The sequence below is a fragment of the Hyperolius riggenbachi genome, chromosome 8 (genome assembly GCF_040937935.1).
Source record: "Hyperolius riggenbachi isolate aHypRig1 chromosome 8, aHypRig1.pri, whole genome shotgun sequence".
NCBI lineage: Eukaryota > Metazoa > Chordata > Amphibia > Anura > Hyperoliidae > Hyperolius > Hyperolius riggenbachi.
In genome coordinates this window covers 106,814,593-106,841,873 of record NC_090653.1, presented here as the reverse complement: position 1 = coordinate 106,841,873, position 27,281 = coordinate 106,814,593, and the positions used below count along the sequence as shown (strand labels likewise).

Below are 27,281 nucleotides of genomic sequence, written 5' to 3'. Positions count from 1 at the left end.
AGATTGTAGATGGTATGAGGACTTGCAGAGGGACTGAACCAATTTATTGAAGTAACATTCTAGACAGATTATGAAACTCTCAATGTTAACGTATTTGTTTTTATGCCAAAAACATTTTCAGCAGGATTCTAGCAAAAGCCCCAAAAATGTCAAGAAGTTTCTTCCCAAGCGAAAACCAGAAAGGAAACCTTCTGATGAGGAATCTACACTCAGGAAAAGTAAGGCACAGTTCTTTTTATTTCTCTCTTTTGTAGTCATTATATATATATTATTTCAGGAATGTGGTATCTTAGCTGTCCATGGTTCACCATCTTGGCCGCAGCTTGGCCACACTAAGAGTGTGACTAGCTGCTATGAATGCAATTTAACAAACGTGGTACTGCGAGCTGCTTATATTGTAGTATACATGGCAATATTCTTGATTACGGTGTACTGTTTTGCAAGACTATACCGTGGATAACAAGTTGCAGTCCAGTTACTGGACTTGATAAGATAAACAGATGCTGTAGACTGTTAGGTCTCTCACATAACATTCAAGATAGGTCCTGGGGGAAGGAGGAATGGGTCAGAGAAGAGGCACTCTTATGGAAGAGAAGAGAATGGGAAGTAATTCACTCTCTCTCTCCTTTTTCCTTCCTACTAAATACTCCACAGTCAACTGTTGGTATTACAAAGTGGAAGAAATTGGGAACAACAGCAACTCTGCTATGAAGTGGTAGGACATGTACAATCATAGAGGGGTCAGCACATACCGAGGCTAACATTGTCAAGTCAGCAACTTTCTGTAGGATCAATAGCTACAGACCTCCAAACTGTATATTGCTTTATGTTTAGCTCCAGAACAGTGCGCAGACAACTTCATGGAATGTATTTCCTTGATTGAGCACGTGCATCCAAGTGTTATATCATCCATTGCGATGAGTCTCGGCTTGGTGAATGCCAGGACAATGGTACTTACCTGACTGCATTGTACTAAATGTAAAGTTTGGTAAAAAGGGGATTATGATTTGGGGTTGTTTTTTAGGGGTTGGACTTGGATCCTTAGTTCCAATGAAAGGATCTCTGAATGCGTCATGATACCAAGACATTTTAGACAATTTCATACTCCCAGCTTTGTGGGAACAGTTTTTGAATGCGTACTTTCTGCAACTCGACTGTGCACCAGTACGTAAAGCATCGTCCATAAAGATATAGATGAGCAAATTTTGTGTGGACTAACTTGACTGGCCTGCACAGAGATCTGACTTAAATTTGATACATCTTTAGCGTGGCGTCTACAAGGCAGGTCTTCTTGTCCAGCCTCCCAAATGTTCTTCTCAAAGAATTTCTGCACGGAGTTTGTGTGCTTTTCTTGTGTCTGCATGGTTTTCCTCCGGGCAGTGCGGTTTCCTCTCACAACTCAAAAACGTGCGGCTAAGTTAATTGGCTTTCCCTAAATTGGCACAAAACTACAATTTGCATATGACTATGTTAGGGGCTAGATCAGGCATGGGCAAACTTGGCCTTCCAGCTGTTGAGGAACTAAAAGTCCCACAATGCATTGCAGGAGTTTGACAGCCACAGTCATGACTCATAAAGGCAAATGCATTGTGGGATTTGTAGTTACTTAACAGCTGGAGGGCCAAGTTTGCCCATGCCTGGGTTAGATTATGGGTTCCTCTGAGGGACAGCTAGTGACAAGACTAATACTCTGTAAAGCACTGCAGAAGATGTCAAAGGGTGCGCTAACTCCATATTTTAATATGGAGCCCATGGGTTAAGAATAGGATGCAATAAAAATTCATGCGTGTTCACCCCCAGGGACGGAGAAATCCGTACTTTGCGCACTCCCGCCGCTGTCCGCGCTCCCGCTCGTAAACACGCCGCCCGCCGCTAGTAAACACGCCGCCGCCCGCTCGCCCAGAGATCAACGAACGGGAAAATCCATTCCCGTTCATTGATCTTAGCCCCGCAATGATCTGCTGCCGCTCGGCTGAGCAGCGCGATCATTGTGAAAAAATAACAAAGTCCCAGCCTCTTTCTACTTCCTGCAAGCGTCCGGAAGGACGCTTGCAGGTCGCATGAAACAAATTGGTAATGTTGCCATCTTGTGGCCAAATAGTAAAACTACACCTTAACCATTTTTTATACACAATTAAACTTGTTTTACACAAAAAATTAACTCCTTACCTCCCACACTCCCCAATTTTTTTTTTTTGTAATTAAAAAAAAAATAAAAAATTTACAATTTAAAAAAAATACATAAATAGTTACCTTAGGGACTGAACTTTTTAAATATTTATGTCAAGAGGGTATAACACTGTTACTTTATAAACTACAGGCTTGTAATTAGGGATGGACGCAAAACTGAAAAAAATGCACCTTTATTTCCAACTAAAATATTGGCGGCAAACATTGTGATAGGGACATAATTTAAACGGTTTTATAACCGGGATAAATAGGCATATACATTTAATGGGTTTTAATTACAGTAGCATGCATTATTTAAAAACTTTAAAGGCCGAAATCTGAAAAATAATAAATTTTTTCCCCACATTTTTTCCTATTTTCCCATTAAAACACATTTAGAATAAAATTATTCTTGGCATAATGTCCCACCTAAAGAAAGCCTAATTGGTGGCGAAAAAAACAAGATCTAGTTCATTTCATTGCGATAAGTAATGATAAAGTTATAGACGAATGAATGGAAGGAGCGCTGAAAGGTGAAAATTGCTCTGGTGGTCAGGGGGTAAAACCCCTCAGTTGGGAAGTGGTTAATACAATATAGTGTACTTTCTAATGCTTTCACCTGAGTACAGATGATCTGAAATGTATTTGATTTTTGGATCTGCTTAATAGTAAGGGATTCAGAACCCATTGTAGCTAAGAGATCAACATTACAAATGAGTAACTCGTATTTTCCAAAGCGAGCCATCAATACAGCATCCATAATTCTCAGTAAAAGTACACTTTAAAGCAGACCTGAACAGACAGCACACAATGATAAGTTTTCATTGCATATATACGTGCTGTAGAGATCCGCTGCACTGTCCCCTGTTTGTTTAGCTACATCATAGTATAATTATGCTTAGCAGCAGCTTTGAATCAGAGTGCTGGGGTCAGTGGCATAGCTAAGGACTTGTGGGCCCCGATGCAAGTTTTACAATGGGGCCCCAAGCACTCTATACATAGCAATTGATACGGCGCCCCAAAACCTGCCAATGGCAGCTACAGTGTCAGAGGTGCAAGAAGGGGATGGGGAACAGTATGTTAATGACTACCACTATTCAAAGTATCTATAGAAGTGATTATTATGAGCACAGGACCAATAGAGAGCTAATACTGTAGTTGAGGGAGGGCCCTCTGGCCCAAGGGCCCCGATGCAGTGGCTACCTCTGCAACCCCTATTGCTACGCCCCTGGCTGGGGTTCTGCCCTCTGTAGGAAAGGCTTAACCCTTTCTGTGCTCCCTGAAAATTTAGTCTAGTAAAACTTCAGGGTTGTTGTTTTTTTAGGATTTCCATAAATTGTAATAAAGATTTTTCCCCCCTTTTGCTCTAGTTTTACCTTTCCAAATCACTTAGCAGTATGAACAGACATGTACAAACCTATGCCTCAAATTGACATTTCTATTTTTTCAGGCACAGTAGCATTGGAAGAAGATGCACAAAATTCTGAAAGTGATTGAGGCTTATTGTACAGGAGCCAGCTTCCAACAAAATCTCGCCTCTGGTAAGATTCAGACGCTAAAGCTTTCAATGAAAGCCATCCATTCTGACCACTGATGGTGATATCTGTGCAGTCACACCTTGAGCTACTGTATTTGCAGGAATTTCTCTGTTGATTGGTGTATTTCTGGAGACTGCCTGGTAACAGTGATGCCTTCTTTCACATCATCCTTTCCTCCTGCATTTCAGGGAATGTTTATATTTGGTCATAGGTTTGCTTGCCTGATAAAGCCAAATTATTACCGGTGCCAGTGGGTGGGTACCTATAACTGAAAAAAACAGATGCTTACCCCAGTCCAGCTCCTTGTGACAGTCTTCCGTTTCCTATTCCTGCCATTGGGGCCAGACTATAATAGAGTTCCAGGAAATGCACCTTTATCACATATCCCTCCGCATTACCTGACATGGTCATTATAAACAGCCTCTGCATATAAAGGTCGCTGTGCTGCCCATTTGCATTTGCCCAGAAATTATCCCAAGTGGGACTATTAAGTTCTGTGGAAGGATCAGGGCACCATCGCTGATGTTTTAGGTGTGGGCCCTGGATTTCTTGTGCCTGCCGACAGCCCTTACCTGTCTGTAAGCTGCTACAGTTTAAAGTGTGTAACTGTCGGGCATAAAATAAAAAATCTATTGTTTATTTTTATTTGGTAAACAAGTAATAAGGATGCTAACCAGGCAATCCAAAAGTTAAAATCTAACTTTTCTTGTTGATGAATGATCATTCCCCAGTTTACCTGACTCTTATTTGGTACACACAAAATTTGGTACGCAAAAAGGAAGTTGCAGGGCATGCTGGGCTGTCATCTTTTGCTTCTCTACTTCTACTTCTCTACTAGAGAAGCAAAAAAAGGACAACCCAGCATTTTAACTTTTGGATTGCCTGGTTAGCACCCTTATTACTTGTTTACCAGATAAAAATAAAGAATTGTTTTTTGATTTTATGCCCGACCGTTACACTTTAAAAAGAAAATTGATATACAGTGATGTGAAAAACTATTTGCCCCCCTTCCTGATTTCTTATTCTTTTGCATGTTTGTCACACTTACATGTTTCTGCTCATCAAAAGCCGTTAACTATTAGTCAAAGATAACATAATTGAACACAAAATGCAGTTTTAAATGATGGTTTTTATTATTTAGTGAGAAAAAAAACTCAAAACCTACATGGCCCTGTGTGAAAAAGAAATTGCCCCCTGAACCTAATAACTGGTTGGGCCACCCTTAGCAGCAATAACTGCAATCAAGCGTTTGCGATAACTTGCAACGAGTCTTTTACAGCGCTCTGGAGGAATTTTGGCCCACTCATCTTTGCAGAATTGTTGTAATTCAGCTTTATTTGAGGGTTTTCTAGCAGGATCTGCCTTTTTAAGGTCATGCCACAACATCTCAATAGGATTCAGGTCAGGACTTTGACTAGGCCACTCCAAAGTCTTCATTTTGTTTTTCTTCAGCCATTCAGAGGTGGATTTGCTGGTGTGTTTTGGGTCATTGTCCTGCTGCAGCACCCAAGATCGCTTCAGCTTGAGTTGACGAGCAGATGGCCGGACATTCTCCTTCAGGATTTTTTGGTAGACAGTAGAATTCATGGTTCCATCTATCGCAGCAAGTCTTCCAGGTCCTGAAGCAGCAAAACAACCCCAGACCATCACACTACCGCCACCATATTTTACTGTTGGTATGATGTTTCTTTTGCTGAAATGTTGTGTACTTCTACGCAGATGTAACGGGACACGCACCTTCCAAAAAGTTCAACTTTTGTCTCGTCGGTCCACAAGGTATTTTCCCAAAAGTCTTGGCAACCATTGAGATGTTTTTTATCAAAATTGAGACGAGCCTTAATGTTCTTTTTGCTTAAAAGTGGTTTGGCACCTTGAATATCTGCCATGCACGCCGTTTTTTGCCCCAGTCTCTTTCTTATGGTGGAGTCGTGAACACTGACCTTAATTGAGGCAAGTGAGGCCTGCAGTTCTTTAGATGTACTCCTGGGGTCTTTTGTGGCCTCTCGGATGAGTTTTCTCTGCGCTCTTGGGGTAATTTTGGTCGGCCCGGCCACTCCTGGGAAGGTTCATCACTGTTCCATGTTTTTGCCATTTGTGGATAATGGCTCTCACTGTGGTTCGCTGGAGTCCCAATGCTTTAGAAATGGCTTTTATAACCTTTACCAGACTGATAGGTCTCAATTACTTTTGTTCTCATTTGTTCCTGAATTTCTTTGGATCTTGGCATGATGTCTACCTTTTGAGGTGCTTTTGGTCTACTTCTCTGTGTCAGATAGCTCCTATTTAAATGATTTCTTGATTGAAACAGGTGTGGCAGTATTCAGGCCTGGGGGTGACTACAGAAATTGAACTCAGGTGTGATAAACCACAGTTAAGTTATTTTTTAACAAGGGGGGGCAATCACTTTTTCACACAGGGCCATGTAGATTGGTTTTTTTTTGTCTCACTAAATAATAAAAACCATCATTTAAAACTGCATTTTGTGTTCAATTATCTTTGACTAACAGTTGACGGTTTTTGATGAGGCAGAAACATTTAAGTGTGACAAACATGCAAAAGAATAAGAAATCAGGAAGGGGGCAAATAGTTTTTCACATCACTGGAAGTACAGTAAAAGACTTTCCCTGAGTATTGATATTGTAACTGAAAAAGTAACAAATGCTTGTGACATGGTAATGCAGAAAGGTTTCTCCTACCTTGCACACACTGCACTGGGGCAAGCTCTCAGGTTTAACCTATCCTCTCTATCTCGCCACTATCTTTTTTCCTTCCCACCCTCCCTTTTCTCCTTCTTTTCTCAATTTCCTTTACCTTTTCCTTCTGTTTTTTTATTCTAGTATGCTATAGTCAAGTCAGTCTGTGTGCTTTAGAGAGAAAGAGACATGAGAGTTAAATTTACCAACCTGTTGAAAGGAGACAGATTTCAATCTTCTTGCTTCCTGTTTGTGCTGAGAATCATGATATCTGTAAATCAGTTGCTTCTCATATACAGAAATGTTTGTTGCTTCCAATTTGCTTTCACGGTGTGTATCACTAGTAGTGCTTACAAATAACAGAATAACTATTTTTTAAGCAAAAACAAATAGCTTTTCTTTATTCTGAATATAATTTTTTTCCTGTTCATCCCCTCCGTCTTACGATGTAGTATGTACCAAAAGGATGATTCCCATCAAGCAGAATAAACTTTATACCTGAATTCCCCAGCTAAGGTCTGCTGACTGTCATCTGGCCTGGTTCCCAGGGGCTTCTGAAAGTGGGTCAGTAGGCAGTTGTAGTGGCCCAGCTGCCTGCAGTGTTTTATGGAGAAGGGGATGAGGTGCATGCTACCCCCCTCCCCCCAAACAGAGGCCTTTATGCATGAGCCAATTGCATCCTTTTCCAAAGAAAGTCCTGTAGTTTGGTAGGGGGATGTGGGCAGAGCTGTCATCAAGGAGGTTCATGTAGTACTCCAGTAACACGCCTAAGGGGGTTAGATCCAGATGTTTACAACAACAACAAAAATTGTAAAGTGCCTTTCTTCTGTAGGATCCAAAGCACATAATCTTGTCCCAGATCATACATAGTTGCGGTTTGGCAAGGCATTCCAAGGCTAGGGACGTGATGACAGAAGGCTCTGGCTCCAAAGGTTTTGAGGTGGACTCTGGGGGTGGTCAAGTTACTAGATTCTGTTGATCTGAGGTGATGGGAGGTGTGGCACAGTTGCAACAAATCCTTCAGATATTCATGGTGCAGGTCCAGTAGAGATTTGAAAGTTAGCATGCCACTATTGAAGATTTTCCATTTTATGGGTAGGCAATACAGTGAGCAAAGAATTGGTGTATGTGGCAATGGCGGTGTTGGCTTGTTAGCAGCCTTGCAGCTTACATGGCATGGAATCCAGAAGTGTCCCTTGAAGTGGTCCGACAACATTATTTTGGGTTCTGTTAGCAGCCCTGGTTGAGGTTGTGAGTCCAGCCTTTCACACTATGGAGGGGTTCCCGGCAGAGGGGGACATTGTCTGGAGAGCAAAGATCCCTAATGGTTAGGAATGAACTAGATGATCCACATGGAGAAAAGATTGAATATATGACCTGCAAAGCGCAGGGACCTAAAAGTTGTATATAAGGAGTCTTTATAGAAAGGGTTGTGTCAAGCTTGAAGCCAGTATTATTTTCTTTAAATTCTATATTGCAGTTACAGTATTATATTCAGTAATAAAATGATTATTTTTAGTTTAATCTGAAGTATTTCATAAGAGCATTTCACATTCTTCATTCATAGCCCTAAATTTGTGTGTTGTAAACAAATTGTATGGCACAATAGACTTTACAGCTTGCTACTGTACAAATTCTGTATAGGAATATGTTTGATGTGCCCTAACTGTTGGCCACCAGTGCTGCTCATCAGGATTCCGGATTTCTGGGTAACCTGGATATCCAACCATTTTTCAGCTATCTGATCCGGATTTCTGTAGAAATCCGGATAGCTGTCTGCGGATATTTGGGCGCATAACGCGGATATCCGTAGATATCCAGATCCAAAATACTGTAACTAAGGAGATGACGTCCTGGAGCCAATCAGAGGACTCCCAGCAAAAGCCCTAGCAACCAATCACAGAGGGGACCCCTGGCCAGCCCCACCTGACCTCATTGAGCCAATCAGAGGGCTCCCAGCCTAAGCCCTGGCACCCAATCACAGAAAGGAACACTGGCCAGCCCCCCTGTATAATAAGTGGGCTGCCATGATGAGACATATCGTCCCTTGCTTGAGAATGCTCACTGAGAGACATGCTCCAGTGCTGCTGGCCTAGCAAGGGCTGTACACAGTTATAATCCTAAAGCTGTTCAGTGATTAACCCCTTCACTATCACTACACTATTGTTAAATCGTTAATTAGCTTGATTGACGTCATTGTGTGACAGAGTGTGTGCTCCAGTGCTGCTGACCTAGGGCTGTACACACAGTGATAAGCTGTTCAGTGATTAACCCCTTCACTATCACTACACTATTGTTATATTGTTCATTAGCTTGATTTCATAGTGTGACAGTCAGTGTGTGCTCCAGTGCTGCTGCAGCTGCTATGTGTCTGTGTGTGTGCTGTGCACAGACCAGGCCAGCTGCTGCCTGCTGGCCAGCTATTAGCCTTAGCTAGCTACAGCAAGGTTAGGTTAGGGATTAGGGGATAGGATTACTGTGTTATTGTGTAGTTAGTACTTTAGTACTGCAGTCAGTGCTAGTAGTTATTAGAGTAGTAGTTCTACTGTGTTAGCTTTCTACAGAACTGCTGTGCTGTGAGCAGTGCCAGTGTGACAGTTAGTGTGCACTAATGTCTTCTCCTCTGCTGTCTGTCACTCGGCACTTGGCGCGTGTCACTTGGCGCGTGACACGTGCCCATTGTCACGTGCCCATGTCCGGCATGCTCCTGGCACACGTTACACCTGCTGCATTGCCCTGCTACTGCTGCTTGTGCAGCTCCCACCGCCAGCGTGCCACAGGCCACTGATACCGCCTATATTTAACGCAAAACACAATTGCTGCGTAATTTTTTGTAGGTGTCTTGGCTGAAAGTTGTGCGGTTGGACTTTGGACACAATACGGGCTGCACGACCGCTGTCTGGAACTTAGGCCTGATGTTAATTGACAGCCATTTTTTTTTGGGGGGGGGGTGTATAAGTCCCCACATCATCAATTAGTGTCCCCCTTTAAAAATAATGATGCTACATGCCTCATATACCCTAAAGACGTTTTTAAAGCAATTTAAAGGCCACTTCCGGTTTTTCTATCTGGATATCCGAATTTGCCCGGATATCCCGGATACTAGGGTCGGATATCCGATTCGGATTGGAAATTTTTTTAATCGGATATCCGACCCGGAGCGGATATCCAGATCCTGGTCAATCCGGATTTTGAAAAGGGGTATCCGAGCAGCACTATTGGCCACTACTGAGAACAGCAGCAGTATCTGCTTAGAGAGAAGTCTTTTGTTGCTGCTATGTCTTATCCACTGAGCTACATAGTCAGAGGGTTCTCGAGATCTTTTTTCATCCTGCTGGTTTGTAAAGTGGACTGACAAGCAGGAAGGGCACACCCTTTCTCTCCAGTTTGTATTAATGTAAACACTACCTTTATTTCACTATTACAGAGGGTCTCCCCAGTCAGAACAGGAAAAAAAGGACCCAGGAGCCTTAACAGAAAAGATGGGACCGACATAGGCACTCATAAAAAGGCACAATTTTTGGCAGGGGGGGTTAGGGTGGGGGGGGGGGGGTTGGTGATGGTTAAGTGTTAGGCACCACCTGGGGGAGGGAGTTATGGGTTAGGCATTGGTAGAGGGAGGTCTTAGAGACCTAGGGGGTTAAGGGCCCTTTCACACTGAGGCGGTGCACTATGTCAAATCAATGCACTGCTACCGCACTCCAATGAAAACTTATGGGGGAAATCACACTACCTGTGTCGCGGTGCGCCGGAAGTCTTCAATCTGACGTGCTTCCAAAACTACGTTACCGCGTGTACTTGTGTCGTTCTGCATTGGACCAGAAGTCATTGAAGTCTATGGTGACGCATTGTTTCTAAAACAAGCTGGCACCGGGGTGCGGCACGCATGTGCAGAAGCATATTTTTACAATGCACTTCCGTGTTCCAAAAACGGGAAGAGAATGCAAGCGCATGTCACTTCCTTTTTGGCCAGATGGGAATTCCCCATGTAGTAAGGTGGTATACCCTAAAGGCCTGATTCTGGCGGTGTGGCGGGCCTGCAGCAGCGCACCGCTGATGCCAGTTTACAGTGTGAAACCGGCCTTAGGGTTAGTCATGGGCATAGGGAGGGTTAAGTGTTAGGCATCAGTAGAGGAAGGTCTTAGGGTTAGTCATTGGTAGAGGGGGGTCTTGGGGTCAGGCATCGGTATAGAGGGAGGTCTTGGGGTTAGGCATCGGTAGATGGAGGTTTTGGGGTTAGGTGCATCGGTAGATGGAGGTTTTGGGGTTAGGTGCATCGGTAGATGGAGGTTTTTGGTGTTAGGCATCGGTATAGAGGGAGGTCTTGGGGTTAGGCATCGGTATAGAGGGAGGTCTTGGGGTTAGGCATCAGTAGAGGAGGTCTTGGGGTTAGGCATCAGTAGAGGAGGTCTTGGGGTTAGGCATCAATAGAGGGAGGTCTTGGGGTTAGGCATCGGTATAGAGGGAGGTCTTGGGGTTAGGCATCGGTAGAGGAGGTCTTGGGATTAGGCATCGGTAGAGGGAGGTCTTGGGGTTAGGCATCGGTAGAGGTCGTCTTGGGGTTAGGCATCGGTAGAGGAGGTCTTGGGGTTAGGCATCGGTAGAGGAGGTCTTGGGGTTAGGCATTGGTAGAGGGAGGTCTTGGGGTTAGGCATTGGTAGAGGGAGGTCTTGGGGTTAGGCATTGGTAGAGGGAGGTTTTGGGGTTAGGCATTGGTAGAGGGAGGTTTTGGGAGGTAAGGCATTGGTAGAGGGAGGTTTTGGGGTTAGGCATTGGTAGAGGGAGGTTTTGGGGTTAGGCATCGGTAGAGGAGGTCTTGGGGTTAGGCATCGGTAGAGGAGGTCTTGGGGTTAGGCATTGGTAGAGGGAGGTCTTGGGGTTAGGCATTGGTAGAGGGAGGTCTTGGGGTTAGGCATTGGTAGAGGGAGGTCTTGGGGTTAGGCATTGGTAGAGGGAGGTTTTGGGGTTAGGCATTGGTAGAGGGAGGTTTTGGGGTAAGGCATTGGTAGAGGGAGGTTTTGGGGTTAGGCATTGGTAGAGGGAGGTTTTGGGGTTAGGCATCGGTAGAGGAGGTCTTGGGGTTAGGCATCGGTAGAAGGAGGTCTTGGGGTTAGGCATCGGTAGAGAAGGTCTTGGGGTTAGGCATCAGTAGAGGGATGTCTTAGGGTTAAGCACATCGGTGGGGGGGGAGGGGGGTCTGTGTGAGAGTAGGGTTAGGCTAAGAGTAAGACCTAGTAAAATATGGGTAAAGATTACCAATCTTTTACAATTGGTATTAAGTAGTAGAATATCAGTCATTTTACTGATATTGTACTAGCAGCAATCACCTGTGCATTTTTTTCCAGGTGCTTTTTTTTACATAAATGCCTCCAAGCATGATTTGTCTTTCATAATACACAACCCAAAACACAGCATCATGGCTGTGCTTTGTATTTTATGCACATACGATTTTAAAGGATAAATAAGCTTACAAATATGCATTCATCTGTCCATTTGCTTCTCGCAGGTTCACCAAAAAGGTCAGTCTTTGTCTGCAAACTGCCATTTTCATATGGAAGGGCCATTAATGTACCAAAATCTACCCTTCTCCCCCTGCAGACTAAGGGCTTGATTCACAAAAGGGTGGCAACTGTTAGCACGGCCGTTTTCCGCTGCGAATTTTCGCATTGCGCGCGATCGCGAATTTTCGCGCGCGAAACTATAACGTTTTCGCGCGCAAACGCGAATTTTACCCGCAAAATCGATATAGTTTTCGTGCGAAAATTCGCGTTTGCGCGCGAAAACGTTATCATTTAGCGCGAAAATTCGCGCGCGAAAACGGCCGTGCTAACAGTTAGCACTCTTTTGTGAATCAAGCCCTAAGTATTAAAAGTAGTTTTCTTCCCACTACTAGCGCAGTAGTAGTTATCAGGAAGCTGGAACTGTGTTTATCCCACAAATGTGTCTGGTATGCAAATCCCAATGCAACAGGAACCAGAGATTTGCATTGACTACTCCGATTTGAGTAGTATTGATGTGTTAAAGGAACGCTTTGATGACACATAACAGTAAATTATTCAGAATACCCATCTGCACCTTGGTTATCCTGGTCTCAAGAGCAGAAATGCTGCTTACATTTATATCTAGCAGGATATTAGTAGGTAACCCGATGGCTAAAAAGTGAGGCATGTTGCCAGGAGTAAACATGCTGCAACAGTAATGAATTTAGGAATGTAGATCAGGGGTAAGGTAAGATTTTACAATGGGAAATACACTGGCTACATATTCTAAAATGTACTGTATATTGTAAAATGTAAGCTAATATTTTAATAGTTTTTTTTGGGGGGGGGGGGGGGGGGGGGGGTTCAGCAAAGTGTCTTTTAAATCAGCAGCAGATTAATTAATCAGTTGCAGGTTAATGACTCAGCATTTGATTAATTATTTGCTGGTTAAATGATCAGCAGTACTTAAATTTGATATTGCGCTGTGCAAATCTTCTGTTCCATCTCTGCAAATGAATGGCTTCTGTTAAACTGGAATTTGTATATTTGTTTTTTTGTTGTTTTTTTTTTTTTTTTTTTTTTTTTAATCGTCTTTGGTAATTGACTTTACACACTCCTGCATATCCGGTACAGCACTAGTACTCGATACAGGAGTCTGATAGCCGTGCAGCTGTAGCGTTCAGGTTGAGGTTGGGGGGATTGGGGATGACAATGGTGTTTCCATTGTGACACTAGAGTTTTAAAGCAGGGTTTGCCATTCCGTTTTATAAGCAACTGTTTAGAAATCAAAGAAGCAAGGGGTGTTGAACTCCAGTCCTTGAGGGCCGAGGTCCTCACACATTTTTGGCACAGCTCAAATTAATTGATATGACTGAACCAGGAAAGGTGCATTTCATCAAGTAGGCCTAGTGCACACCGGAGCGTTTCCGCTACTGTTTGCGATCTGCTTGCGGGTGCGGATCCGCTAGGGTAATGTAGCTAGGGTAATGTATTTCAATAGGGTGGTGCACACCAGAGCGGGAGGCGTTTTGCAGAAACGCATACTCCCGGGCTGCTGCAGATTTTGGATTGCGGATGCGTTTCTGCCTCAATGTTAAGTATAGGAAAACCGCAAACCGCTCTGAAAAACGGCACTTCAGAGCGGTTTGCCAGGCGTTTTTTGTTACAGTAGCTGTTCAGTAACAGCTTTACTGTAACAATACATGAAATCTACTATACCAAAACTGCTACACAAAACCGCAAAACGCTAGCTGAAACGCTGCAGAAAAATAAGAAAAAGCGTTTCAAAATCTGCTAGCATTTTGCGGATCTGCTAGCGGTTTTTGGTGTGCACTAGGCCGTAGAACACATTTCTCAGTCTATCCTAAACACTGGCGTGGATATGGCCCTCCAGGACTGGAGTTTGACACCTGTGTATTAAAATGATGTAAGACATGCTTTATAAACTGAAAATAAAATGTAGCTCCTTACCTGTGTCTTCATTTTGCTTATGGATATGATATTACCCATCAAATTTGGGTGTCATGTCAGTTGAGGAGGAGTAGATGTGGCGTATAGCAGCCGGTCAGATATTACTGTCCAGATGCGAAAATAGTTGCATAGTTATTTGGGTTGAAAATAGACATACGTCCATCGAGTTCAACCAGAGGACAAAGTACAACACAAGCCTGCTCTCTCACATATCCCTGTTGATCCAAATGAAATATTTTTTGTAAAAATGGACATATCATATTACCGTACTCATCCTTTGCTCCTCTGGTTACCGTGCGAATTCAAGCAATATTCAGATAGGTGATATCTGTGATACCATATAAGTTATCTTCTGTGTTTGGAGAGACAAACGTATGCGCTTTGGGTCCTATGAGAGAAAAGCGCTTCACAAATGTTGTTGTGTTGATTATCTGATCTTTTAAATAGCTAGTAAATAGTAGTACAAGACTGATAAAGTCTTGTAAAACTTACATCTTTTGTAGCTATTTGGTATTTTTTTATAAGGTTCAGTTTGCAAGTTGGAGCTTATCCTTTATTATAAGTGAATAGTTTTTACAGTTACAATCTCTTTATTGTTTTGTTTTATTTGGTTTTAGGGGCTCGTAAGGATTCAATTCCACAAGTCTTGCTTCTTGAGGAAGAAAATCTCATCATTGATGACATGAGGAGCAATGGCCAGACCGCACCAGAAGAAAAGTATAGTATTTCTCACCGTACTAGCTAGAGTTTAGCCAATTAACATATGTGTTGCACTAACACACTTAAAGAGAAACTCCAACCTAGAATTGAACTTTATCCCAATCAGTAGCTGATACCCCCTTTTACATGAGAAATATAATGCTTTTCACAAACAGACCATCAGGGGGCACTGTATGACTGATTTTGTGCTGAAACCCCTCCCACAAGAAGCTCTGGGACCGCGGTACTCTGGGCAAACTGCCACAATGTAACAATGTTCACAGACAGGAAATGGCTGTTTACAGCTGTCTCTAACAGCCAAAACAGCTAGAAGCAGCTACATAACCTGCCCACAGTGAAAATGTCACCATGTAATAAATGTCAGAATGTAAATCGGGGAGAGGAAAGATTTTACAATGAGCAAACACTGACTAAATCATTTATACATAATTATGGTAAAAAACGAAGCACTTTTTTTACTACATTATTTTCACTGGAGTTCCTCTTTAAAGCAATGTATATATGTTTCTGTTGTGGATCCTTTCCAGGTCCGATGCAGAGTCGTACCATTTGTTTGATGAATGGCAATGCATTCTGCTATCTGGAAAAATGTGCATACTCCAGTGTTTCTTAAACCTGTCCTTGTGACTCCCGAGCGGTGCATGTTTTGCAGACAACCTCACCTATGCACAGGTGGGGTAAATAGTGTCTCAGCAACATGGAATCCACCTATCTAAGACACTAATTACCCCCCACCTGTGCATAGGTGAGGGTGCCTGCAAAACATGCACCATTGGGAAGTCACAAGGACAGGTTTGAGAAACACTGGCATACACCATACTGCAATGGATGTGTGTGAATGTACATGTAGGAAATGTACATGTAGGACCCATTCTTTATGTTCACTGCAGAATAGTTATCTGGTGCATTACAACAAAGTAGACTGGACACAGTGTGAAAGAGGCCTCAGGCCAGATGCTCTCCTTCAGAAGTAACATTCCTTCAGAAGTAACAGCCAACACTAAACATTTTTAGAGATGCCAACTATAGGGAGTCATTTGCAATGTCCCAGCTTGTTTTTCCTTTGAGGTTTGGAGACAATTTTTCTTCAAGTGGTGAGTTCAGTGGGAGCATGGCATGCTTTTCCATAAGGCTTTTCAACAGTCTCATGCTCCTGTTCACACTGTTGAAAAGTGTGGTACTGTACAATCGCTTTAACTTTCCCCATTTAAATCAGTATATACTACACTATATTTGTCTCTCTGTGTCTTTTTTTTTTGATTGTATGTTTTTAATGATGGCATTGTGGACACAGAGGTCCACATGTTTGTCCACACTTTTTCTCCTAGGTTGTATTTTCATGCCTGGTCATAAAATGCCTTGTAAACCACCAGCAAGCAAGAAAATACTCAAAATAATTTTGATAGTACTTTTTCAATTACCGTATTTTTCGGCATATAAGAGGCACTTTTTCTTCCCCAAAACAGGGGGGGAAAATTGGGTGCGTCTTATATGCCAAATGCACCCAAAAAAATGTTGCAGAGTTACCCATCTACCCATCAAATGTTGCAGCGCTTACCCATCTTACCACCTTGCTCCTCTTCCCCTCGCTTCAGCCGCGATCCTCTTCACCTCCTCAGGCGCAGTTCTCGGATGCCACCTCCGCCGCCAGGTCCTCCGCTCCTGTGAAGGGGAAAAGAAAACATTAGTGGCATTGTCCCCCTCTCCTGCCGCGATCCGCTCGGCGCTGCCACTCACGGAAAGCCGCCGCCGCCCCCCTCCGCCGCTACACGCCGAGCGTCCATCCTCTTGCCCTCCTACTTCCTGTTTACATCACGTGCAGCCGCGTCATGCGTAGCCCGAGCGCAACGCGGCTGGGGCTACGCATGACGCAGCTGCACGTGATGTAAACAGGAAGTAGGAGGGCAAGAGGATGGACGCTCGGCGTGTAGCAGCGGAGGGGGGCGGCGGCGGCTTTCCGTGAGTGGCAGCGCCGAGCGAATCGCGGCAGGAGAGGGGGACAATGCCACTAATGTTTTCTTTTCCCCTTCACAGGAGCGGATGACCTGGCGGCGGAGGTGGCATCCGAGAACTGCTCCTGAGGAGGTGAAGAGGATCGCGGCTGAAGCAAGGGGAAGAGGAGCATGGCGGCAGGAACAGGTGTAGTATTCATGTCATTGTAGTGCAGCTTAGTGTTTGTATAGTACAGTGTAGTGTAGTGAAGCTGTGTGTTGTGTCAGTGCATTGTAGTGTAGTGTAGTATAGTGTAGTGAAGGGTATTGCAGTGGTGTGTTGTGTTAGTGTTGTGGTAGTGTAGTGTAGCATAGTGTAGTGAAGTGTATTAATGTGTTGTAGTAGTGTAGTGTATTGTATTGCTGTGTAGTTTAGTTGTTAGGGCAGCAGGGATTAGTGTAGTGTAGATAGAGTAGCTTAGAGGCAGTTTTAGGGGGTAAAAGGTCCATAAGACGCCCCAGCAGTGTAGACGCACCTAGGTTTAGTTTATTTTTTTTTCCCTTATTTTTGCCCTCTAAACCAAGGTGCGTCTTATATGCCAGAGCGTCTTATATGCCGAAAAATACGGTAATACTACTACCTCAATTTTTAAGCGTTTTTCATTTGTTCTATAGTGTTGGTGTGCCTCCCCGCCTTCCCAAAGGAAATAAAGGGGCAACAAGGGGCGACCCTGTCAGGTTGAATCTAGGTAGATAAAATCCCAATAGGATTTGAGGTTTACCATAAACAGAACGGATTCCCAACAGGAACTCACCAGATATTTTTATTCTTGAAACATCCATACATACATACATACATAGGGCCAAGTGACATCAAATGCTTGTTGTAGATATAAGCTTAATAGTAAATGTATTTTATTGTTTAACATCTTGTAAAATATTATAAGCTAGAAATATACTGACTACCGTTTGCCTCAGACTGTTATGTCAAAATTACGGTAAGTAAAATATAACATTCTCAGTATACTAGATGCCCTCTTGCAAATTAGAAAAATGTGATGGCTTTAGTTTTAGCTAGTGTGAAGAAGGAACAGAAGTCACTTTCTCTCTAGGCTCATAGGATTATCTCAGCAGGAAAAGCAGAGAACTGTGTGGACATGAGCAGCAATAAAATTAGGTCTTCGAATCGGATGGAGGATTACAATTTGTTTATTTCTGTACCCTGATGAAAATATTTCCTCTCTTATTGTTCTTGTGGTTCGGGCTTTCGTGACGGGAAGGATAAATATCTCTAGTGAGGACCAAGAAAGCAATAAAAAAAAAACCTCAAAGCTATAACCATTCATAAAGAGGCATAATTTGGTAGACTTGTAGGAAACCCTTAATATTTTGAGAAAATGTTCAAAGTTTGATCATTGTTGGTTAATACTGAGCAAGACCGTCTAGATGCATTTTACATTATGAATCCTTGCTTATTAACAATTCCAGAACACCAATTACACACATTACTGCATCAGCTCAGTGAACTTTAACTTCCCCTAATTGAACATATTCCTATGATATTATTAAGGGAGAATATTTTTTTGATGTCAGATAAAATAATTGCACTCATAAATAAAAGGGGAAATTGAAGTTTGCTTAAAACTATGACTCTCAGTTTGATTTGTGAGCGAATTCAGCTGACAGAAAACACGCAGTAGCATTACAGCTAAAGTTCACCAGATGCCACCGGTCTGTTTTTGTGGCTGCAAATAAAGAGGAAATCACTTTTACACTTAAACAATTGATAGGATACTTTGTACAGTTGATGACCACAGGTTAATATTATTATTGTTGTTTTACTTAAACTAAGATACTCTGGGCCCATATGCAATTCACTTTTTTTTTCGAGAGTTAACACCTGAGAGATCATTTTCATATCCTTTTTAAAACAACATCTAAACATTTGATTACCGGTACTTGCCCCTCCTATAGAAAAATAAACCAATGAGCAACTTATAAAAAAAACACCACAAAGGGTATGACATATTTTGTGGGTTGTACCTGCTTCCTCACGTCAATAATACCTAAAAGCAAGAACCTAATTGTAAACAGTACACATTTGTAAATAGATCACTGCTATATGCATACTTTTTACTATTAGGTTCTTGCTTTTGGGTATCTTTGACCCGAGGAAGCAAGTAAAATCCACAAAATTAATTGTCCTACCCTTGTAGGTGTTTTGGGGGGATAAATAAATTGTCTTATCTCAATCAGGTTGCTCCTTGGCTTATTTCTTCAGGATAGGTGAGTCATACCCCTGCCTCTCTATTTTTAAGCTGTTTTTATTTGTTCTAGATTGTTGGGCGCCTCCAGCAGAGGCAGAGGATCAGCAGAATAGCCAGTCAATTTGCATGGTTTAAAAGGAAATAACTATGTCAGCCCCAATATCCTTTTCAGTTTAGGTGTCCTTTTAAACTGCACCTTTCGTGAGACTATGAGGTAGATTCACCAAGCTGTGCGGACAGGAGTGCGAGCTTAGCGCACACTATTCTGTGGAAGTGCAGGTAGATGGTTGCTGGGACTCCAAACTTTCCTTGCATGTTTGGACCCCCCCCCCCCCCCCCTCCATTTTCCTGTTCCCCTGAAGCTGAAGCCGCTGCTTCAGTGAAGATGCACCCTTCATTCCTGAGGTTTTGAGTGGAATAGCCCCTGTGTATCTTTCATGTCAAATAGCAGACCAGCAACCCAGGTTCCCGAGATATTGAGAACCAGTGGGGCTAGGAATCTGTAATCTGTAAATGGCACAGGGGTCCCCCCGTTACAAACCAAATCTGGGATCTGCAGGAGGCTTAGTTGCAGAGATGTTTCACTTCAATTGTAAGGAAATAGGGGTGCATCTTTACTAGGGCAACAACTTCCACCCCCCCCCCCCACACACACACACACACACACACACACACACGCACAAGTAGCTTCAGGGCACCAGGAACATAGTTACCACCATACAGGTACTTACAGCTGTACATGGAAAAGACTGCAACTCCAAAAACAAAACTTCACTTAGCCTACTGCCCCTGATTCAGGTACCACTAGCAGCACCAGCATTGGCTAAGGGTGCTGCTGGATCCCAGGACATTAATTATATACATGGATTAATAAGATTATCCCAGTCTTTTGACAATATTTGGAATAGTGGAAGGGCTCCAAGTGACATCAACTTTTAAAGTTCATTTCTAAGGAAATTGTGAAAATGTGAAAAGAAAAACCACGTGCGCTAAAGAAAATGTGAATGGAAAGAACTTGCAAATAAAAGAAATCAGAAATGTAGGCATATACTGCGAAACAGAAAAGGTTGTGGAAGGACATTGCGCTTTGCATCATACACAGGAAACACTTCACTAAGTGCCAGAAAACCTTTTGGGCCTTTGTGCACAGAAATACTTTTTAAGGCTATAGCCATTGTTACATGATTGTTGTAGCTAAACTGTGTCGTGTTTTTTTTTATAACCTTGTATATGGTAATTTGCTGTTTTCGCCTTTGTTACAGAAGCTTAGTAGACACGGTCTATGCTTTGCGAGATGAAGTTAAAGAATTAAAGCAGGTGAGAATATAATGTATTGATTCAGCTCTTAATATGACCTGACAATGGCTGCCTTTATGTTGCGATTTACATCTGTGGCCTTGAGTAGCGGCAATCTAGGACAACAACTTCACTTCTTTTATATTTTCCTTCAGAGATGTTTTTAAGACGATCTGAAATGTTTAACTATTTAAACACCTGGAAATCGGAAGCTGTTTTGTAGTTTCCTGATTCGCAAAGGCCCTTTTACAGTGGCACTGAGCGAAATATGGATCCATAAAAAGGGATCCATTTTCCGTTTTAACAGTTTTTCATCCATTTCCATTCTGTGTTGCATTTGTTTCTGTTCCGTTAAAGCAGAAGGTGCTAAATATAGCCTTTTAAGAAACCAATATGTATATCTGCTCTGCAAAGTGGGCAAAACAGATTCAAAGTGCATTTGATTGGCACAATCCCAAGCCTTGGTCAACTTACACTAAAATGTTCATACAAGATAAAGTCCTATCTCATGACTAACTAGTTTTCTTTCCAAAATAAACAGTTTGTTAGTTTAATCCAATTGGCAAGCATTAAAAACGGTTTGACCAATAGGATTATAAGCCTGCCTACCTGCGGCAAGGTTCTACTCTTTTTGGGGTAAGACCCACACTACGCTGACCTACTCTAACTGGTGCTAGCCTCTCTAGTTTAGTGTTTAAGTGCATGCGTGTTGTAACTGTGCCCTACTCTAATCTTACATCCCGTAGACTGATTGGTTGCGGTCACCAATGTACCCTGTTCCAATGTTGAATATCCAAGTTTAAACACATTCTAGTGTTTCTTCCATTCTCCAGGATACAAAATACATGGGTGTTCTGCATATTATGAGTTCATTACATGGACATGAAATAAGCAAGAGTATACCTGTTTCCGTGGATAAATGCATTTTGGTGGCTACTATTTAGAAAAACATTTTTTAATGTACTCTTTATTTTTTCAAATAACTGTATTTTTATTTATTTTAAAAAAACTTTCATTTATTTGTCTATTATTAAAAATAAATGTTTTTACACAAGAGTATCCCTATCTGCTAACAAAGCCAGAAGTAAGGGATGAATACAATGTGATGAGGCTACCTCACCAAATCTTCTCACATGCTCAGCTGGCCACGTTTCTGGCAGCCATTCAGTGAGCTTCATTCACTGAGCTGCTCTGATTGGCTATCACAGGTGCTTGGGGACTTGGGCTGCCAAGCCACCTGCTTCCAAAGCGCAGATAACAGTGGAGGCAGTACAGATAGAGGAACCATGCACACAGCTATCAAGATTACAAGCTTTATCTGGAACTCTGATGAGTTAAAAGCACAACATAGACACAAATGGCACAGCAGTGAGGTGAGTTACAGACAGTGGCCTGGCAGCCATTCTGTGGTGTTACCGCTTCCCCAGAGCCACACTGTAAAGGCCTCTAAAGAAGCGGTAAACCTGCGAGATGGCTGGCAGGCTGCTGTTTGTGCCTCACCCTACTGCTGTCTATTGTATGTTTTTAAAATAAAGCTTGGAATCTTGGTTTCTACGTGCCGGTTCCTCTATCTGCAGCACTAGAACTACTCTCCACTGTGAGCATAGGTATCCACCATGATTTGCTGTCCCCAAGGTGAAAGTTTCTAATGTTTGCCACAATTTTTAAAGAATTCCTCACAATAAAATGTCTTTTTGTTTGTTTGTTTGTTTGTCCTTCAAAAGATCTAAGCAGCAAAACCTCTGGGTAGTGTGCAGAAATCAGGCCAAAAGTCTACACCTTTACTGAAATTAAAATTTCCCGTGTGTCACTAATCCGTGGCTGGGAAGTGGGAGTAACCCTGATGAATTGACTTGTTCCTCCAGTTCAGCAATAACTGCTGTTTGTATTACCGCTTCTCATGGCAGCCTGGTCATTTTTTTCCCCAATTTCTGCAACAGTTAGAGATTCTGTGTTCTATGTTTTTATTTGTAGGAGAATAAAAGGATGAAGCAGAGTTTGGATGAAGAGCAGAAGTCTAGAAGGGAATTGGAAAAGATAGTTCGGAAGATTTTAAAGCAAACCAGCGATACTGCACGAGACGATCCATCTCATTAGACTTCTTAGTCTTCACATAATCCTACCATGTCAAGAAAGGTATAACAGACTCTTTCTCCAAGGACTACATTTTCAGGACTTTGCAGAAACCTTGGATGTACCATGCAGCTATATCAAACCATTTTAGCACTCGAGGGATAGAATGAGTCCTCAGTATTTTATGAAAATATATCTAGATCTGATCAGAAGCCCTATAGCACATACCGTATGTCATTCCTTAATAGCAACAAGCAAGTCAACCCACATGGGTTATTTTGGCAACTTCATCAGAGTACCAAGTACGTTTAGGGAGACGCTATGCAGTGCTTCCTTGGAAATACTTCTATCGAAAAAGAGACTTGGCTTTAGATAAACTCTGAACCAGAACTGTCCACAGGTGGGTGTTGTGAGTGAGTAAAGACAACATTAATTTTACCTAACCAATACACAAGACTTTCACTTGTAACCCTGCCTTGGAAAGAGGCAATTTTCAATCAAGTTTTTTCTGTTTTTGAAGAAATGTCCATTGCATCTCTAGATCCTTTGGAAATTCATAAAGCTGTAAACCTTATCCTTCTTCTGTTGGGTCACACAGAGCAAGGGCCAAAAGGTTGTGCTTCTGTAATCAAAATAATAACCAACTTCTTTTAATATTACCTTTTTTTTTTTTTTTTGACTGAGTCTTTAGAGAAAGCCCACCACAAGTGGCATGAACTTTGTTAGTAGGCTCTTGGTGTCTTAGTGGTCTCTTGGTGACTGCAAGCACCTTTTCAAAACTAACACAGTGTCCTGTCAACCTGTAAATCTCAGCTAAGCAATCACTGCTCATGATTTCTGGTTACAATCTGCTATTTTCCTTCCCTGGTTAGTCCGAAGGCTGTAATTGCTTAGCAAAGTTGCCTGCTACACAGATGAATCAGTGGCAAGGCACAAGTATAGGTAGGGACAAGGTTATACTTTGAATGCTGGGCTAATCACAAATCTTCGAGGAGCTTTGTATTGGAATCCTGGTGACTTGGGGCTGGCCAGACAATCTACAAGGTACATAGAGATCCAGAAAAAACATCTGCAGGAGTTTATATGCCATGTGGATACATTTTTAATGTTAAAATGAATGTAAGTTCAATCTAAAGTGATTTTATCTAAATGAGTTGCATATATTTTGCTATTTAAATGCGTTGATGTTAGAAATCCCACCCATACATCCAGGATCTGGCTTCTTACACTTCATGGTGACCATCTCTTGTCTCTAGGCAGCTACAGACATTCATGGCCTACAAATCTTGAGGATAAGTAATGGTTGGACATAAAAGCCTGTTTGATTGTAGTTTTTCTTTAAGAGAAGACTTCATAGTATACATCTTGTGCATTTTAATTTTGGCCCTTTTGTTATTCACACATCTAAACCAGTGACTATGTGTTAGTTCTTTGAATGTGTTCAAAGCTTTTCTTTTCACCTTTTCTCAATGGGAGACACTGCAAATGTGCATATGTGCATATTAAGGTGAAAAGCTGTTTTATCATCATTGCCTAGACATTTTGGAAACACACCTTCAGCCAGATACTCAACATCTGCATAACAGGTAGAAGTAGGGGCGGTTACTGTGGGGGAAACACGGTAGCCTGTGTGACAAAGACGAGACCAGAAGCCAAATATTGCCGTATCGTAGGATAAAATTAGCTCAATATACAGGAGTTATACTCACAATGGTGGGTTGCAGAACCTGCAACCACCGTATATCGCCTACGGGGAAAACACCATCCCCACTCGGTACTACAGGTCCTGCAGGAACCAGCTGGTCGCTCTTCTGGGGTCCTTACTAGCTGTGGATGGCACCACAATAGTGGGAAGGACACCTCCAAAGGAGGTGGAGTGGGCAATGAAGAAGGATGGAGGCACCCAAAAATTAATATCTCTAAGAATATACATTATAAAGACATATATAAATATATGAAGTATCTTACCTCAGATGAAGCAACCCAGATAAAGAAGGGTTTAGACCAGTTAAGGTTTATTCAAACCAAAATTTTGGCACCCAGGCTGAAAACTGAATCCCTTAAGGCACTTTATTGACCTAAGGAAGTGGACAGAGGCTCGAGAAACTTGTCTTTTTTAAATTGTGATTGAATAAACCTTACCTGATTTAAAGCCTTGTTTTTCTAGGTTGGTTGAGGTAAGATGCCTTCTATACTTTATGTCTTTATAATGTATACTCTGAGAGATATTTATTGTGCATCCTTCTCCATCTGCATAACAGTGTCACTTAGACGGTTGGCTTAAGTAAGTAGACTACATGTGTATTAAATGTCTATCAATAGGTAACAAATCAAACCCACTTGGACAGCAACCATTCCTGCCTTTTATGAAAACTCAGCAGAAAGCTTACAACATCCTTTCTGAGTAAGTGATTGATCCAGATAGGGTTGTTTCTTGTTTTCTTCTCGCCAAACTGGAATTTCATTTTCATGCTAAGGTTAGATATAGAATGTGACCTATTTCTGAATGTACTGTGTGTTTTGTAAAGGTACGAAAATTTCTGCATATTTTTATATGTCTTCTTTGTAAGAGGCAGCAGCTTTGTTAGGTTTATTTGTCTATAAGCTGTTGGCTATGGATTCCTGCAGTGTTTTTTTATCAGTCCAGAAATGAAAAATACTGGCCAGGTGGGGCATATTAATGTACAGATTATTTCGCACCATGTTTCCCCCTGTTATGAAATAACCCATCTGCATTGCAAAAATTTGACATTTCCTCACTCGTCAAAAATGAGCACAATATATTGTGATTTTTTTTATGAATGGCACATTTACAAGGATAACCCTGTGGCAGAACATATAGTCAGGGACTGCACTACCGTAGAGGCAAAGGGCGCAATTGCCCCAGAGCCTGTAGGGGCCCCCCGAGGTGTCTCCGCCCCAACTTAACTGTTGCTCCCTGGGGCCCCTGCAGAGTTTTCAGAAGCATAGAGTCTACCTGTCCCAGCAGATGCACACCTGTCAGTCTGTTTCTCCGTGCACTTCCATCTTCATCCACCATGTAATGACATGCGTCAGGCCACAGAGGAGACACACCCCTATAAGGATGAAATGCAAGGAGTCATGGACGGATAGAGGAGATCGCCCACTAGAACAGGTGAGACACTGCTCTGCCAAAGTCTCTGCAGGGGCCCCAGGGAACACCGTTAAGTTGGTTGATAGAGGCGGCTGCAGGGGGAGCTGGCTCAGGGGTCCTGGGGGAAGTTCAGCTACATATATGGGCTCCTCATGATGCTTTCTGGTTTGGAAGTGTCAGTCAGGGGGCCTCCAGATTTATTTTGCCTGGGGCCCCATTGTTACTAGGACCGGCCCTGCATATAGTTCTCACCCCATATTTCAACCAATCGTTTGCAGTATTTTGGTGCTTCAGATTCAGAGCCTTTGACCAATAAGCCAGACCCTACAACAGATATTTCTAACTTAAAATGAACTTTTTACCTATTACAGTTCAATTCCAGCAAACGTGAGATTCAAGTACATTTTCTTGTAAAGGTTATTATTGTCTTGTGGAGCCCTGAGGGAAATCTAGTTTCTGGTCTTTTGTCTTTTTATATGGTTGTTACAGAAATTGCCCTAGTGCAGAAATTAGATAGCAATGGACTTATAAGAAGTGCTTTGCAGCAGTGACCCTTCCCAGTGAGTTCAGTAGTTAGCAATAAGCATGTGTAGCTTCTGCCTACCCTACAGAATGTCCCAGTAATTACTTCAGGCACAACTTGCATCTACATTGTTGGACATTGTAATAAAAATTGTTCACCCAATCAACCATTCTAATGAAAAGATCCTTTGCATTTTGTGTACTCCTGAACTAAATGTACAGGCATTTCCTGACAAGGTGGAACTACAGCTTCCAGCATGTCATATGGTCAACCACAGAAGGGCAGTTTTCCTGAGACTTTGCAGAGGTTAGTGGGATGGGTAGCGATATGAGGACAGACACAGCAGGTCACCCAGGTGGAAAGAGAGCTGCTGGGAATGATAGACAGGTGGCTCTGCAATACAAAAAAAATATTACTAGACAGCTTCTACAGTTCCTGCTTGGCAAATACTTGTCTGAGATTGCCAGTATTTGGCTCTTATTAAAGTGGTATGAAACTCAACATTTCCTCTTTGCTCTAAAGGATTATTTACAGCATAAAATCTACTAAAACAAAAAAAAATGTAGCAGAGAAGCATTTAAACAGTTGAACACTGAAAAGCTCCTTTCTTCAGTGGGTAGCTTCTGTCTGCATCCAGAGAGGTGATGACATTATCTTTTGTTTACATACCCCAGATACATTTAGTAAACTTTAGCAAACTGCTGAAACTGTGCCGTACTTAACTGAGAAGCAGAAAGTGCATTGATCACTAGATAGATTTTAATATATAAACACAGCAGCTATGCAATAAAATGCAATCGCAGCTTTTAGAGCAGATAAACAGTTCTTTGGGAATGTGTTATTTGTAGACAGACAATATTACTTGTGCACAAAAGCAAATAAGATAACTGTATGGGTAATAAAAAGTAGGAAAACATGTTTATTGAATGTTATGTCAGAGTTTTATCCTGCTTTAAGTGCTGTGATAATGATTTGTGGGAAATCTATCTATTAGTTAGGACAAATGAAGTTATGATGAGAAAGTGATGTCACTCACACAATTTTTGAAAAAGCATACGAGTTTGGGCACAATATTCAAACTCAAAAAAGTGGAGGCTGTTTGCTGTATTCCTACAGTTGTCAGCCTTTGAGTTTTTTTGCCATCACATTCTGCTTGGTGGGTTCCCACAGGTGCGTTTAGTTACAAAGGTAGAATTCCATATTAGAACTTTTTAAGTAGAACTATAATCAAAGTTTCCTCCTCTCTGCTCCAACAAATTAGCTACACTGTAAGAATGTCTAGGAACAAACTTCTCTAAAAAGGGCCCGTTTCCACTAGAGCGAATCTGCATGCGTTTCCTGCATGCAGATTCGCATAGGCAATACAAGTGGATGGGACTGTTTCCACTTGTGTGGGATTCTGTGCACACCCGCACGCGATTCGTCGGTAATGTAACTAGATGTAAAAACCGCAAGCATTTTAGTCTTGCGATTTCCCTGGCGTTTCCGCGTGCGTTTTCACTTAA

General features: G+C 42.2%; 1 protein-coding gene across 1 annotated transcript in view; it reads left to right on the top strand.

Annotated features, from left to right (window-relative positions):
• Nucleotides 1-24,882, top strand: part of ARHGEF6 (Rac/Cdc42 guanine nucleotide exchange factor 6) — a 183,988-nt gene extending 159,106 nt beyond the window's left edge. Inside the window, 6 exon segments of the mRNA XM_068247903.1 lie at nt 122-218; nt 3,620-3,648; nt 3,650-3,710; nt 14,469-14,568; nt 20,032-20,086; nt 22,040-24,882. Of these exon segments, the coding sequence (XP_068104004.1) occupies nt 122-218; nt 3,620-3,648; nt 3,650-3,710; nt 14,469-14,568; nt 20,032-20,086; nt 22,040-22,162 (465 nt within the window). The 3' untranslated portion in view covers nt 22,163-24,882.
• The last annotated feature ends 2,399 nt before the right edge of the window (nt 24,883-27,281 follow it).